This window comes from Grammomys surdaster, unplaced genomic scaffold (assembly GCF_004785775.1).
Source record: "Grammomys surdaster isolate TR1022 unplaced genomic scaffold, NIH_TR_1.0 129, whole genome shotgun sequence".
Taxonomy (NCBI): domain Eukaryota; kingdom Metazoa; phylum Chordata; class Mammalia; order Rodentia; family Muridae; genus Grammomys; species Grammomys surdaster.
In genome coordinates this window covers 21,365,334-21,381,789 of record NW_021604587.1, presented here as the reverse complement: position 1 = coordinate 21,381,789, position 16,456 = coordinate 21,365,334, and the positions used below count along the sequence as shown (strand labels likewise).

The 16,456-nt window shown below is 40.9% G+C and overlaps 1 protein-coding gene and 1 pseudogene across 3 annotated transcripts in view; both read right to left on the bottom strand.

Annotated features, from left to right (window-relative positions):
- Positions 1-6,442: 6,442 nt before the first annotated feature.
- Positions 6,443-16,456, bottom strand: part of Gabpb1 (GA binding protein transcription factor subunit beta 1) — a 48,625-nt gene continuing 38,611 nt past the window's right edge. For all 3 annotated transcript variants that reach the window (XM_028754116.1, XM_028754128.1, XM_028754121.1), the window contains exon 9: positions 6,443-7,908. In XM_028754116.1, coding sequence (XP_028609949.1) covers positions 7,756-7,908 — 153 coding nt within the window. In that variant the 3' untranslated portion in view covers positions 6,443-7,755. The remainder of the gene's footprint in view (positions 7,909-16,456) is intronic.
- Positions 12,313-12,462, bottom strand: LOC114612363 (annotated as a pseudogene).

Below are 16,456 nucleotides of genomic sequence, written 5' to 3'. Positions count from 1 at the left end.
GTTCTTCAATCTTCAGTGAGGTAGCAGTTTCAGGATGTTTTCATAGAAATACAACAAAGGAAATTAACACACTTTTCAAATGAGCTGATGGATGCATCAGGTAAGGGTCATGGTAAGATGGAGTCAACACTGCCATAGGCCTCAGACTATCTTAGCCTTTTGATTGGCAGAAAACTAGGGTTTTATTAAGTTAATACAATCCGAAAGGTTTTATCCATTAGTCATAGGATGCTAAGTCTGACACAGAAGTGGGCAATAAATGGGTGTTTAGGGGGCCAAAGGTAGCCCAAGATAAATTTGTAATTAGGCTCTGGGCCTGCAACATTCAAACTCTCCGAAACCACTGAGGTTCTAATCAGTTGACCAGTCTTTGCAGACACAGCTTCTTTCCAGGAATTCTTCTTTGCAGGGCCAATCCACATGCCCTCCAGCAGATGAATGACTAAAGCAGATGAATAGGTAAAAGAGAAAATTTTTTTTAGAAAGTTAGATATTTGCACAACAGAATATCACACAACCATAAAGAAGAATGCAATCTTGTCACTTGCAACAATATGTAAATAACAGAGGAAATGTTGACGTAATTCATCTAGGAAAGACACAGGAAAACATATGTCCCTCATGTGAGAAACCACATGTTCTCTCACTCATGTATGGAAATCTGTAAGTCTGATTGTACAAGGATGGAAGAGTGGACATTAGGAATGAAGGGGGAAGAATGAAGGGAACAGGAAGAAAGGAAGGGAAACTTTTAGGGACAAGGAAAGAGGCTGAGCAGAAATGATATAGAACAGGGATCCTGGGCTGAAAAAAGATGGCTAGACGTGGTTGTTGTACAAGGAGTACATTATAGATACAGCACCCACCGCAAGCCCCATTAATTCGTACAAGCTGTATGTGTTAGAGAAGACATAAGTCAGGGCCGGGGATGGGACTCACTTGGCAGAGCACTGTCCTAGCATGCACGGAACCCTGTGCCCAAACTTCAGCATGGCATAAGCCAATCAGGTGTGGACACCTGTGACCACAGCTCTTGGGAAGAGGAAGCATGATGAGAAGTTCCAGGACAGCTTGGTGCACACAGCAGAGTTCTAGGCTAGCCTGGGGAACATGGGTGCCTGTCAGAAGCCAACACAATAACACATATTTTAAAATCAAAAGTGATGGTTCAGTGGGTTAAGGCACTCCCACCAAACAAGCTGGTGACCTGTGTGTGATCCTCCGGGATTCACATGGTAGAAGGAAGAAACTGATTTCTGAAATCTACACATATGCTGTGGCATAATTATGCATGCATGCACATGCGCATGTACACGTACACACAAACACACACACACACACACAGAGTAAATAAATGTTTAAAAAATGCCATTTAGCCAAAATTACCAGTATACCAAATGACAGCATTAACGCTGTTAAGAACTATATAAAACTCTGCCATTTATTTCTGAAAAGCAATACATAACAAAGCCATAAAGCAAAGCTATAATCAGAGGATGGAGAAACTTGCCTAGCAACACATCACAGCATAAATAAACCAGTACATACCTGAGAGACTGAAACACCTCACCCTCAGGGTGGTGGACAATGACTATCTCTTAGAAAACGTCAAGGAAATGAGATTGGAGAGAGGACAAAGAGATGTCAACCACATCAGTAGCGCCTGCTTCTTAAAGGAATGGAAACAGGCAGGGCAAACCTAAGAGTCATTAGATTTGGGTGAGAGCTTTGTGCTTAGTTTCTTCTGGTGCTTTGAAGTTTTCATCAAAGCAAAGCAAGAAATTGATGTTCAGTTTATTCTTGGAAAAATAATAAACATATTGAATAATGTTTCCATGTGTGATGCTTGGAAAGTTTTTCTTTCCTCATGGCCGACTGCTCCAGCTAAGCTTGGATATTCTAGGGTAACAGTGGCTTTGCCACCATCTTAGGGGCCCGCTTTGTGACCTAGCAGGGGGCGGGGGAGAGCTTTAGAGAAAAGATAGAGGAAGCCAAAATGAAATACCCAAAGAAAGTACACTTAGGCTCTGGTCGCCATCAGCAAGAGACACAGGAAAAAGTAAAGGCTACAGTTTTCTGAGCTGGATTCGTGCAGCTTGTCTCCACCTAGAGGCAGAGCCCACTCTTCAGCTAGGAGCCAACAGCTTCCCCTTACTCTTAACACTGAAACACTGAGTAGAAGTGTTTGAAAATAAAGACAGTTCCCAAGAAGACTAAGAATTTTTTTTAAGAGACTATAGCTTCACTCTTGTGGCTTTCTTAAAATACTGTATTTTCCTGTAAAGACTTGTAGTTTACATCTAATTCTTTAGTTGTGATTGAAATGGACAGGCTGGAACAATCATGAAAAACAGCAATTTAAAAAAAAAAAAAGCAAATATTTTGACTGGTGTGCCAAAATGCACAAGAAAATCATTCTCACAGAGCAGTCAAATGATCCATTAAATTCGAAATGGTAACCCACATAATCGGTGGGAAGGATGGGAGTTGTGTTAGTTGTGTTATGTAGTAGTAGTATGTATTTTTAATGAATAAATAGATCATATAACAACTATGCATATGAGATCAAAACTATTTAAATTAAAAAAAAAAAACAAGTAAGCAAATAATAAAATACCGTGGACAGAACCCTAAAAGCCAGGTTATTGTGTGGCTACATCCTGATTGAAACATTCCCCACTGGAAAAAACTAAGGAGACTCCGACCCAGGGAACTCAAAAAGTTACAAGAATCTCAAACCCCACCACACAGAAAGAGAGACAAAACAGTAGACAATCACGGGGAGGGGGTAGCAAGGGGGTAGCTACAGCTACCAGCAAGTTGTGCCCCAAGCTCCTGGGTGGGTGCAGCTTTGGGGAATCAACTCCCATGCTGAGGTGGGCTTTTGGCAATGCCTTTGAATCACCCACGCTCTGTTAGTAACACTAATAAACTCATCAGTTCACTATGCAGAGCTTGGTGAAATCAGCTCTTTGATGCTGCTGGTGTTCTATTTGGGGTAAGGAGATATTTGTTCTTGTCTCTCCCACAAAAATCAACACAACAAAGCTCTTTGCATTTTCTTTAGGAAAGCAAAAAGGGTTTCCCATCCCCCAAAGGTGATATTATATTTATCTAAAAAGTGAAGGGCCCTAGGAACTGTATCCAGATTACATTCCATATTTTAATATCATTTGTTTTCATTAAAGTAAAATATTTTCAAAGAAATTTAAGTTATCAAATGAGCAGGAGACACAAGACCATGTCTATTGTCTGTGCACATGAGAAATCTGTTTTTAAGAAGTCACTAAACTATTGATATTCAAGTCCTAACTTGGAACTAACACAGTTCTAGTGGTGACACCACACTTTCCAGGGTAGAGAGCTATCTGATAACTGACCAGGGGGTGCTTTCGTCAAAGCCAATGCATGTGCATCAGATGTTCCCTGTTTAACATGGAAAAAAAAAAAACCAAATAGCAAGCACGGCTTAAAACTACAACAGATTAGTTATCTATAATGAGCCAACTACAGCAAATATCGTTTAGTGAAATAACAAGTCTATTAGTGAATCTATTCCTAAATTGAGTTGACAAGATGAAAGGGTTATTTATTCAGTAGGAACCAGGTGAATAGAAAAAAAATTTTTTTTTCCTGTTTGCTAAGCCCGAGTACTAACTAATGCTTTGGGAGCCTCTCCATATGGCACCATGGCTTTATCTGAAATTGCTTTCCTTCTTGCTTTTTTTTTTTTTTTTACTTTGACTCAAGTTTCAAGGTCTTCGGGGTACTGAAAAGAACAAAGCAATTCAAACTGTGAAGAATACAGAAAGAAAAGGTTCCTCAGGATAAATCACCCACAGCTATTTCTGTTGCTGCACTAGTGTGTGTTATGGTCGAGGATTTCTTCCCACTGTCAATAAATATCACCATAAATGATAGCACTGAAACACATCCCGGCACAGACTTCCCACTCAGCATGTGCTTTAAAGGAATACTCAGATGTCGGTCTTTTACTGCAGGCTGGATTCTGTCCACATATTTCCCCTTGACTCTCTTCTCTCTGGAATTTCACACTAATAACCGGCAAGCTCTCCTGACTCCAGTCCTCCCCACCACCATCAAGAAATAAAGCAACTTGGGGCAGGGGAGAAGACTGTCAATAAAGTACTTAACTTGCATGAACAAGAACCTGAATTTGATCCAGAACCCACATTTAAAAAGCCAAGCGTGGCAGCTTGAGAGATGGTTCAGTGGTTAAGAGCATCTGCTAGCCGGGCAGTGGTGGCGCATGCCTTTAATCCCAGCACTTGGGAGGCAGAGGCAGGCAGATTTCTGAGTTCAAGGCCAGCCTGATCTACAGAGTGAGTTCCAGAACAGCCAGGGCTACACAGATACTGGAAAAAAAAACAAAACAAAACAAAAGAGCATCTGCTACTTTTCCTGAGGACCTGGGTTCAGTTCCCAGCACTGACATGGCAGCTCACAACAGCCCAGGTGAGTCCATGCCCTCTTCTAGCCTCTTCAGGAACTGCATGCACATGGGCTAACGCAGACACACACACCACATCAAAAAAGTCAGGTATGATGGTATACACCTGAATCTCACCTGGAAGCAGGAAGACTAGTTCAATAGTGTGTTTGTGTGTGCATGTGTGCATGCGTGCATGTGTACGTGCATTTGTGTGTGTTCAGTATCTAGAGAATTAAAAAAAATATTTTGGGTTCACAGCAAAAAATGAAAATGAAACGAACTCATTAAATCCTACAGTTAATAGCTTCATTTTTCTCAGAGACTCCTAGAAAGAAAGGCTGATCTCAGGGACTTGTTTACACACAGATGGAAATAGCCAGTGTGAGGCAACTAGACAGCTGCTAACTGCAAACCCAACACCATGGCCTGGAAACCAACTGTAGATTACTGAACATTCTTATTTCATATTTCATCAGTTATTTTAGTTCTCAGTACAGAACAGCACTGAGGCTTTCCCAGCCTACATGGAAACTGTTAAAAGGAGCTGATTGATAAAGAGGGGTGGGGGCCACCTCATCTTCATTAGATTCTTGTCTACGGATTGCTTTCTCAGCACAGTGAGTCAGATGAAGATTTTAGAGAGAACACTGTCCAACATGACTCTGGAGACAGTAAACATCTCGAAGCTTCCTGAATACTTGTTACACCACACCCAATTGTTTTCTCACATCACTCGGCTTGCTGTTATTATTGGAGATTAAAATTGCATCCTGTATCACATGGTCTCCAGCAGAACCCACGGCTGGGAGTAAAAGCAGCACACATGAGCTTGTAGCTGCTTTCTCTATTATTCCCTTGAAGCTTTGCAGAGCTAACCTGATCTGAGAACAAACTGCACCAGCTACTCCCTGGAGTGAACAGTGGCCCCTCTGCCCCAACACTGCCCACCAAGGCATGAAACGCACTGCAGCACCCTGTTCAACATCAATCACTACACAAACCCAAACCACATGCTCTCCAGTGGCTTCTTGTGACTGAAGGGCAAGCAGCTTCATGAGGCTGAAAATGTAGCTTGCAGTTTTTTAAACTTAGCTTATGCATTTTTCTTTTGCCATGTTGGAGATGGAGCCTGGGCGTGTAAGCATTCTATCCCTGAGTTATAGCCCTAGCTCTAAAAGCTAGTGTTAGATCACTTAATGTTTATGTAAAGGTGGAGGAGGAGTACACCTGTCATCTTCAGCTACCTAGAGATCAAATAAATTCAAAAGTTCAAGACAAGCTAGGTCAACACAGCGAGAGATCTCTCTGTGTTTATCAAAACTGAGTGCAATGGCAGGTGCTTATTTATGGCCCCAGAACTACAAAGGCTGAGGTGGCAAGGTCACCAGAATTCCTGACTTGGAGATCAGACTGTTAACAGTGAGGCTGCATTTCAAAATGAATAAATCTAATGTCAAATTCGGTGAAAAGCTGCAAGGAATTCTCCTTTGCTTTTGCCTTTAAAATAGCTGTCATCGAGCAGAGGTTCTCAACCTGTGGGTCACGACCCCTTGGGGGGGTCACAGATCAGATATCCTGAATATCAGATACTTACAATTTATAACAGTAGCACAATTACAGTTCTGAAGTAGCAACAAAAATATTTTAATACAGTTCCTCACTACAACATGAACTGTATTAAAGAGTTTCAACCTTAGGAAGGTCGAGAAGTACAGGCTTCCTGTGGTCTCCAGAGAAGCAACTGAGACCCTTTATTACACTAACTCCTGTAAAATACTCCAGGTGAGAGCCAGCACATTCCCGAGGAGTCATTCTGGGGGTTGTCAAGGCATGAGGAGTCTACTTATTTTCATACGGCAGCCCGTGGCTCAGATTGTATGTGTGACAGGATTTGAACCAGAGTCTCAGAGCATCAAGTCCTCCACTGAGCTGTCATCCACATTTTAACGTGTGAAGAATACGCAGTTAAAACGTGAGTCTGCACAGAGCTATGTGGAAAGTTATTTAATTGTAAAATAGAAAATGAGGCCAGAGTACAGTCTGGAGGGAAACTGGTTCTGTTTACAGATAAGCTAGAGGAGACTGGGGTGGGGGGAGGGGATAAACATTTTCATAAAGCAATAAAACAAAACAAAATAATAAAGAGCTCGAAGTTACATTTTACAAAAGAGAATGGAATATTCTGTCGAATGTCCATACATTTTGGAATTGACAGTATTGTGAGAGTTGCAGCACAGGCCCAGAGCGTTCACAGGGAATAGCGAAAGTTACATTAGACATACCCATAGCATCACCGAGTACAAAAGGTCCTGCTCTACAAAAGCAATTTTCCATAAGAATAATTTCTTAGGGGGAGGGGAGTAAGTCCATGAAGTATTTCAGAAACCCAAATGCACTGAGTTTGCCAAAAACATTATCTTAAAATCCAGCGCCTCAAAGTGCTCGTGTGGAAGTCATGATGGAAGGAAGGCACAGAACAGTCTCACGTCCTCACAATGCAATTGTCAGAAAAGCATATATTTTGCAGATTCAAGTTCTCTTGCAAGCTGCTCCAAGAACATTGTCACGGTCGCCAGTAAAACCAGTTGCGAGCCGACTCTCTCTCGATGACTGACAGAGCGGCAGCGGTGCCTTTGTTTTTTGCTTGGTAACTTTCATCGTCTTTGTGGGAGACATACCTAAGCAAGTGGTGCATTTTAAAATCATAAAACATGCAGAATATGTACAAACAAAATTTTAAAAATATTTGCTTCATATACATGTAAATCTACTTGCATGTAGCTGAAATCGAACAAATATAAAATTTCTGCTTCCTAAAAAATGTTTTCAGAGAACCTGAGACAACTTAAAAGCTGTACAGAAGTTCCTGGGAGAAACCTCTTTGCAGAGTTTTTCCAGCATCAGTCCACCATAATTGTTACATGTTTGGTCTAATCGAGACAACGACCACGCTTAAAACTTCTGCTTCTGAGAAATGAAGTCTGCACCCAAATCAAAAACGAATTCCCCGTAACAGCGGCTTACTGTGGTTTTTGGATCTCAGCAACAATCTTTATCAACTCATTTATAACTGTAAAAAAAGAAACAACCAAAAAACTATTTACAGAATTCAGTTTTTAAATACATTTCACAAGTTCTAAAGTTTTATATTACAAGAATTGAGAGCTCATGGCTTAAGTCCCATTATCAATCTGTAGTATTTTCTAGTATTCGGTATTCCCATGGCTGTGTCCTTACTGTATACAGTTCAAGACTGTATTCTTTCTGGACAAAAGGTAAAAGCAAACTGCTGTTCACGGTAGCTAAACAGCTTCTTTGTTGGTCTGGAGGCGTGTCATGGCCTCCAGCTTCTGCCTGTAGGCCTCTGCCTCCTGCTCCTTCTTAAGCAGCTGCTGTCGGTATTTCTGGGCCTCTCGGTTGGCTTCATCCAGCTGTTTCTGAAGCGCTTCTCTCTCCTAATTTAGAAAAGAAAGCCGTGTTTTCAATTTTTGCACAAATACATTCACATAATCATGTGTCCTTCAAAAGAACATGGCTCTGCAGTGAGCACAGCAGCTATGGCCCCTCCTAGACAGTTTCTTTCCAACCAAGCCACACGTAAACTCCCAGTTCTGTTCTCTGAATTGTGAGAAGGAGATTATTAATTCCAAAAAAAATATTTTTAATTAAAAAATATTAATAATAAACACAAAATGTGCACCTGTACTCCTTTATATACTGAAGGAAGTTACAGAAGACATAAATGGAAGCTACAAGCACAGCCCTCAGCTCTTCCTAGAATGAGTTCCTACAGATGAAGCTCACATAGCTGCCACCTACCACAAGACTGAGCAAAGGCAACTCCACAACTTGCTTCTCCCGTGCCAGGCTAGAACGAGAAAAGTGATCCTCAAAAAGATGATGGACCCTTCCCAAGAGCGCCGTGAGGACTGGGCTTACAGGATTCAAGTGTCACTGATCCCAAAATGAACCGCACTCCTCCATACTACCAAACACTACCTGAACTCCATCACGAAGGGCACTGGTCTGGGCTTGCAAAGTCAAACAGTGGGCAGCCCATAAAGGCTACTCACACAAGCTTCTACCACTAAATGGGCATAAAATGTTTTAAATCCTCAGTTATTAAGAACCAATATATACAGAAGCAGTCCAATGAAAACAGTCTGCTGATTTCTTCTCTTCATTCCACCTCTATTCAGTTATCAAGGAAAAAGGAACACAAGAACCCTTTTGTATCAATCTCTAATAAGTACATGGAGAAAAGATAATCCACATGGGCCCAAGCTCAGGAAGTTTCCTGTTTTAGGAATGAAGTAATGTCATTACAAAGGCCTATGATCTGCTAGTGAGGTAGGGGCCACAATATAACTATGACTTACAGAAAAAGCAATGTTTACACTGGGCAGCACGCATGCCCAGAGGGAGCAAAAGGTAAGGGCAGTCCTAGAGAAGGATAGGGTCTCCTCCTACACAGCCACTGCCTCCTGACACTGGCTCATTTTAAGTACTCAAAGACTGCCTCTGCCTCTGCTTCTCTGCTCAGGCGCACCTACAAACAGCAACATGCAGAGTTCTCTCTCTCTCTCTCTCTCTCTCTCTCTCTCTCTCTCTCTCTCCTTTCTCCCTCCTTCCCCCTCCTCTTTCTCCCTCCCCACTTTCCCCCTCTCTCTCTCTCTCACACACACACACATACAACATACACACCCTCACCCTATGATCCCCCTCATTACCCTATACTGAGAATGAAGTTAAATTTGGTATTTTTCAGATTCCTATGGGTCTACCAAATATGGGAGTGACTGAGAAGTTCACTAAAGGAATGGCCTTTATTTCCAGTTAAAGCAACACCCAGGCCCTACTCTAATACTGTATATCCTTGCTGGGCAGCAGGGTTTCTTAGGCACATCCCTAAGGCCAGAAAGGTGAAAGTTGGAAACAACTAAGAGTGGGGCCCAGGGGAAGCAATCAGTAAGAGGGTTGGCTATGACCTTGGCAGGACTGAGTCTGATCTGGGTAGAGGTGAAGGGTGGGAGCAAGACCTACTTCTGGGAGGAGCAAGCAGAACCATGCATAAGTGTCTTTAAAGTTTACCTATAGCATGCTCCCCTTGGCAACACATACACTAAAACTGGGTGATGGAGAGATTAGCAAGGCCCTTGCACAAGCACAGCATGCAATTTCAAGAAGCACTCCATAATTTCACTCCTGCTCCAGGAAGATCTGATACCTGACTTCCTTAGGCACCAGCATTATGAATACATACATACACATAACTAAAAACTAATAAACATAAATCTCTTTAAGTTTACATGTGTTAAGAAGTAAGATGTTTGGTAGTGAATGTTTTAAATACACATTAACATTTCCCCAATCATGTAGGAAATATTAGAACAAACTGACTGTAAGGGATCATCCAGCATTGGCTATTTATTAACACCTGGCATTTACAAAGGGTTTGCTATTACCAAAGACAAAAGCAAATGGAGACAAACAGTAAAAGTGAATGGCTTACTCCTATCTTTTGAATCTCATTTCAAACACACATGTGCATGCAAACACACACACACACACACACACACACACACACACATACACCTCCCAGCTGGGGATCAAACCCAGAGCTCACACATGCTAGGAAAGCATCCAACCACTGAGCAGTAGGTAAAATACACTCTAACACAATAAAATAACAGCTCCTATCATCTACTAGGACAAATAAAAGGCTCATTTCCGCTGCATTTATTTTATCCAAACAGTAAACTATAAAAGCAAAGATCCTCAGGGTGTGCTAATATGTTGAGTATGTGATTAACACATACAATCTTTTCCTGTTGTACTTTTGACATCCCACAAACACGGAAAGAGAACTTTTCTGCCATCTCACTTTTCAAAGTAAGTAAAACTCCAAAAAATGGAAAATGCTAGTATTTTACTTTTGTTTCTGTGTCAATGACTGGATATACTTCATGGAAGACAGTTTCTTTAGATAGCATTTTACACATTAGCAGTACAACAGGCTCACATCTGACATTTTTATTTAAATATAAATGTTAATCCTATGGATTTAATATTTTATAGTAAAGCCACACTGGTTTTAATATCCTGGTTTAATATTTGGGGTGTGTGTGTGTGTGTGAGAGAGAGAGAGAGACAGACAGACAGACAGACATCACGTGATATGGCACACATGTGCTCAGAGGACAACTTTCTGTGGTCAGTTTTTGTTTCTTTCCACTCTTACATAGACTTGGGGGTCAAATGAAAGATGGTAGGCTTGCACAGCAAGCATCTCAACCTGCTGAACCACCATATTGGCCCAATTTTGATATATTATTATTATTGTATGTATTTGGGTGTTTTTATCTGCATTTGTGTCCGTGCGCTGTAAGTATGCAGTGCCCAAGGAGACCAGAAGAGGGCGCCAGATGCACTGGAACTGGAGTTACAGACTATTGTGAGCTTTTATGTAGGTGTTAGGGATTGAACTCTGGAAAAGGAGCCAGTGCTCAGCCTCCAATTTTATGTGGCAACAATCAGTTAGGATGTGATGCTAAGGTACTGCTCTAGGGATGGGTTGTGGTTGCTCTGCATGCAGAAAACTTGGTGTTCAAGTCCCAGCACTGAAGGAAAAGAAAGGAGTTTAATACCAAAGACTTCTAAGAAAACTAAACCATGGTTAGTAATCAAGATTGATGGCATCAAGACATACCAATTATTATACTAAATTATAATATATTGAATCATTAAGTAAAAGAACTATAGGTCAGGGGTTATTTCAGCTTCCTTTATTTTCAAAGATGAATCGCTAATTCTGCCTTAAAAGCAATGGTGTGGAACAACTTGACCACTTTAATATATGTTTCTAATACTCGATTTTGTCATAGTTTTAGCTATTATAAATGAAAAGACATAATTAAAACATACACTTTAGGTAATCTCCTAATATTGCATTCACTGGGAATTGACTCCGTTCACCATTGTACTCAACCTGCATTTGTTCCAACTTCACCTCGTCTTTTAGATAGTCTTACTATGTAGCCCTGACTGGCCTAGAATTCACCTGTAGACCAGGCTACCCTCAAACTCACAAGAGGGGATTACAGGCATGCACCACCATGCCAAGCTTTTCTTTCACTTACTCTTCATAGCAATCAATTGCTGATGCTATTCCTGTTGTCTTGTTGATGGAGAAGCTATGCCTTGAAAAGTCAAACTAGCAGACCAAGGTCATACACTCAAAATATAAGAAAATTCAAACCTACAGTCAAGCCCAGACCCATACTCCCAATGATCAGGTATATCTTTAAATTTTCTTGTTATTTTTATTATTTTGTGTGCCATGTATGAGGTCAGAGTACTACGTCGGGGAGTTGATTCCCTCCTTTCACCCGTGTATGTGTTCTAAGGATCAAACTCAGGTCACCAGGCTTGCAAGGGAACCACTACTCACTAAGTCACTTTGCCAGCTCAACACACACACACACACACACACATAGATACACACACACATACACACACACATACACACACACACATACACACACACACATACACACACACATACATACACACACACATACACACACACATACACACACACATACACACACACATACATACACACACATACATACACACACACACACACATACACACACACCTTTTAATGTTTTAGTTTTAATTATGTGGAGCTTATGTATCTGTGTAGGGATGTGTGCATGTGGAGTTACAGGCAGTTGTGAGCTGCCCAACATGAGTGCTGTGAGTGGAATCTGGCTCCCTGCAATAGCAGTGCACATTCTTAACCACTGAGCCATCTTTCCCAGTGCCTAGCTGTAATTTTTTTTTAATTTAATACAGGGGAGACTGTAAATACAGTCCCCAACTACCACAACTTATACCCAGTTTCCCATATTTAGAGGTCAGTACGTCCACACTGTAATAGATGAGCCTTGCCCTAGGAAAACCAGATTCATGATCATATCGTACCTCCCCTAGCAGGTATTAAAGATTTATTTTTTTTGATTATTTGTATGTGTTGTGTGTGTGTACGGCCGAGCCTGTGCGTGCACTTGGGATCAGGCGCTTATGAAGATTAGAAAAGGGTCCCAGATCCCCTGGAACAGGAATGACAGACAGTTGTAAGCTGTTTGTGGGTGCTGAAAAGCAAGTGCAACCCTCTGGAAGAGCAACCAGTGCTGTTAACTACTGAGCTGTCTCTTCAGCCTCAAGTCCCAAGATTCATTTTTTAAAAGAGAAAAGCTAAGCCAAATACCTGAGCTATTTGCTTGTGCCCAAATGCTGTTCAAATGTGATAAATTATCTAAATTTTATAAACACAAACACACCCACTCATTTCAAACTGTCTGTGGCTGCTGTCTCCACCATGACAGACCAGGACAGCTACAGAGGAGGCATATGGTCCATAAAGCCAAAATTAACTATCCAGCCTCTTCCATTAAGATACCCTTTCTTCTCCAGCTCTAGAAAAACTTCCTGAGCTAAAGGACTTATGACTATACAGAACTTTAAATCCTGACAGAAGCAAGACAACCCGAGCATAGCTGGAAACACTGTGATTTCAGCACCTTGGAGGCCAAAGCAGGAAGGACTGGTTTAAGTTCAAGGCAAGCCTGGGCTACAAGGTTATCCCAGACCAGCCAGGCCTCCACACCAGGATTCTATCCAAAACAAAACAAAATTAAGTAAAATAAATAAAAATAATTTTGAAACAATATTTTTAGTGAAATGATTTAAAATTTACAGAACAATTTTTACAAGAACACGAACACTAAGGACCCTCAACTCAGACCTAGCTAAAGAACACATATATATTCACTTACAAAATAAACAACCCTGCTGGGCACAGTGACCGTGTATAACTTTGATCCCAGCTCTTTGGAGGCAGAAGTAGTCATATCTATTTGATGTCTGCCTGATATACCAAGTGAGGTCTGGTCCACCTAGAACAACATGTGAGGCCCTGTCTCAAAAAAAGGAGAAAGAAAGAGGAAGAGGACAAAAGAGGAGGAAGAACAAGGCAGGAGTGAACAGGGGTAACTCTTAGGTAGCTCTAACACTTGTTTAGCATGCAGGAGGCTTATTCCTGGGTACCTACCCTCAACCACCCTACCACCCACAAAAATAGACTCAGGAAAGTGAGTCTCAAAATAAACAAAATACTAATTTGACTAAATAAAACAGTCTCTAGCCAGAACTCACATAACTCCCTAAGAAGCAGACCCCGAGTTCCTGACATGCTCAGAGCAGTCTCCCTCCCACATATACATACTTATTTCTACTAGAACAGCTCAGTGTTGCTTCTCCTGGGGAGCATCTGTAAGACACACACTTCTCCTTCAAAGCACCAACAGAGAGCCACCAAAAAGTGGAAGCAAAGCGGTGGGCAGGAATGCAGTGTGGCTGGCACTGCATTTGTATCTCCAAAAGTGAAGCCAGCCAGCCATTTCCTCACCATCAATGGACAATCTGCAACATCTACAATTAACTGTTGACAACTTAAATGAATTTTCCCAGAGATTTCCCTGAGAAATTTTTCCAACTGCTGGCTAGAAATTTATTATAGACAGCCACTCTGACAAATGTGGGCCTAGATACAGACAAAGCCTTGTGAAAATTATGCACCAGCTAACTTTTACATCAGTTTATAGTTTTTTATTAATCTAAGCATTATTAATGTGCAGTGGTGACACTGTAAAATGTCCCTTAGGGTCAAAATCTCTCCAACTTGAGATCAGTTTTACAAAAACTTTGGGGTTAAAGTTTAGTCAAGATGTCACCTGAGCAAACTATATAAAAGCTTGCCCCGAGTGAGGATAACTCAATTGTCCTCTAAGAATGCACACGTGTGAGGGGACAATGGTTACTTGGCCTGACGTCAACACTGACGTCGTGTCCTGATCCTGTGACTCCAGCTGCCCCCAACATCTATCCTCTGTGTCAAAGTCTCCATGAAACCCTAAGCTGTTCCGGAGCCATTTGCAGTGATGGGAAGAAAGCTTTTCATTACCAGAAACTTCTTTTGAAAACAAATATAAAACTCCACTGCTCTTTATACCAAGCTAAACCTGATCTCCCTAAAGCTGCCTTCTCCTTGGGTCTACTTAATTCTTACTCCTGTGTACTTGGAATCACTTTCCCTCACCTCAGGAAGACTAAAGAGGAACCGGGCTGGACTTTGTGGGAAATAGTTAGGCTCCCAGTCATTAATATATAAAGGAATGGACTAAAGTCACTATTGCTTAAAAATTAAATTATTAAATAAGCTTACATTAAATGAAATACAAATAATTTAAATGTTTTATTATATAATGAAAATAAAGTACTAATTTTTTTCACTTTCCATGCCCCAAACAGAAGACCTGACTATCAGAAAAAGACAATAAAGAGAACCTTATAGGTGGGGAGATGGCTCAGACAGCCAAGTGTTTCCTGTGCAACTGTGAGAACCTGAGTTTGAATCCCCAGGGCCCATGTAAAAAGCTGGGCATGTGCATACCTGTAATCCAAGTGCTAAGGAGGCAGAGACAGAAGAAGGCCCATGAGACTTGCTGACCCCCCTCACCCGCCAAGCCACTCTCCCAGTCTAGCTGAACTTGTCAGTTCCAGGTTCAGTGAGAGACCCTGTCTCAAAGACCAAGGTGGAAGGCTGAGGAGATGGCTCGGCAGTTAAGTGCACCTGCTGCTCTTACACACTCTTACACTCACATGGCAACTCACAGCCATGTTTAACTCCAGTTTCATGGTATTCAATGACCTTTGCAGGCACCAAGAGCACACACGATACACATACATACATGCAAGCAAAGAACTCACGTGCATAAATTAAAATTAATTTTAAAAAAGAAAAATGTGAAAACAAGACTGAGGGTTGAGACACCGGACATCAACCTCTGGCCACCACATACATGCACACACAGGGTACTAAGTGAGATACTGTTTAGTGAATTAAATTAGTTAGTAAATCCAAGCTTTAATGTCCTATGGGTATCATTTAAATTTTGAGAAATAAAACATCACACTCAATAGTTAAAACTTAAAATTTTACTAGACATCCTGGTTAAAGCATTAGTCATAGATTTCTTTTGTGTTTGTTTTTTGTGCATTCTTAAGACAGGATTTATTTATAAGGTCTGGTTAATTCTGTTTAGTTTAATGCTTGTGATTAAGCCCATAAGATGTACCTGTCTGATAAACATGTTCATTTAACAAACAAAAACAAACCCCCTTTCTATGATGACCAGAGCCTTTGACAAGAACAGCTAGGCAGGCATCAGCTTTACACACAGCAGAGCCAGGCAGCGAAGGCAAAGCCGAGGACGCTGGCATTACCATTCTCATGAAAACCCTAACATGAAGTGATGCTCATTGAATCCCAATCTGGGAGGAAATAAAATCCACACTCAAAGAGAGGGCAAGAGCTAGCAGTTTCCAGCTCAGAGCTGTTTCTACTGCATTTGCCCTTCAATGTTATTTAAGAATTATGTTTTATAGGAGACATTATAAATTCAATAGATAGAATTTTATTTACAATCATGTAAGGAAAAACTAAGAGATCATGTTTTGTTACACCAACAAATGAGTGTGGAAGTAGAAGGAGGAAGGTGCCAGCAATACTCTTAAAAGAATTCAGTTCCTCAAGGGAGGAAATAGTCTAAAATAAGCAGTTATCTTTTGCATTTACAAACATAACCTGTTTAGCTAACATCTGTAAGAGGATTTCCAGGCCAGTTAGAGAGTAGCACTTTTGAAAGAAACGAATTTTCAGTGACTTGTGAGAATGATATGCATAAGTTTAACAAAAAATAAGAGATGGAGTTTAAAAATCAAAGACAGTCAAAGTATTACCAGGATAACAAACTTTGTTACAAACAAATTCTGCACTCATTCAATCATTCATTCAATATTTATTTATTGAGGGCTTGCCATATGTTTAAGGCCAAAAACAAAATGATGACACTATTCACTTTCATTCTTTATCAA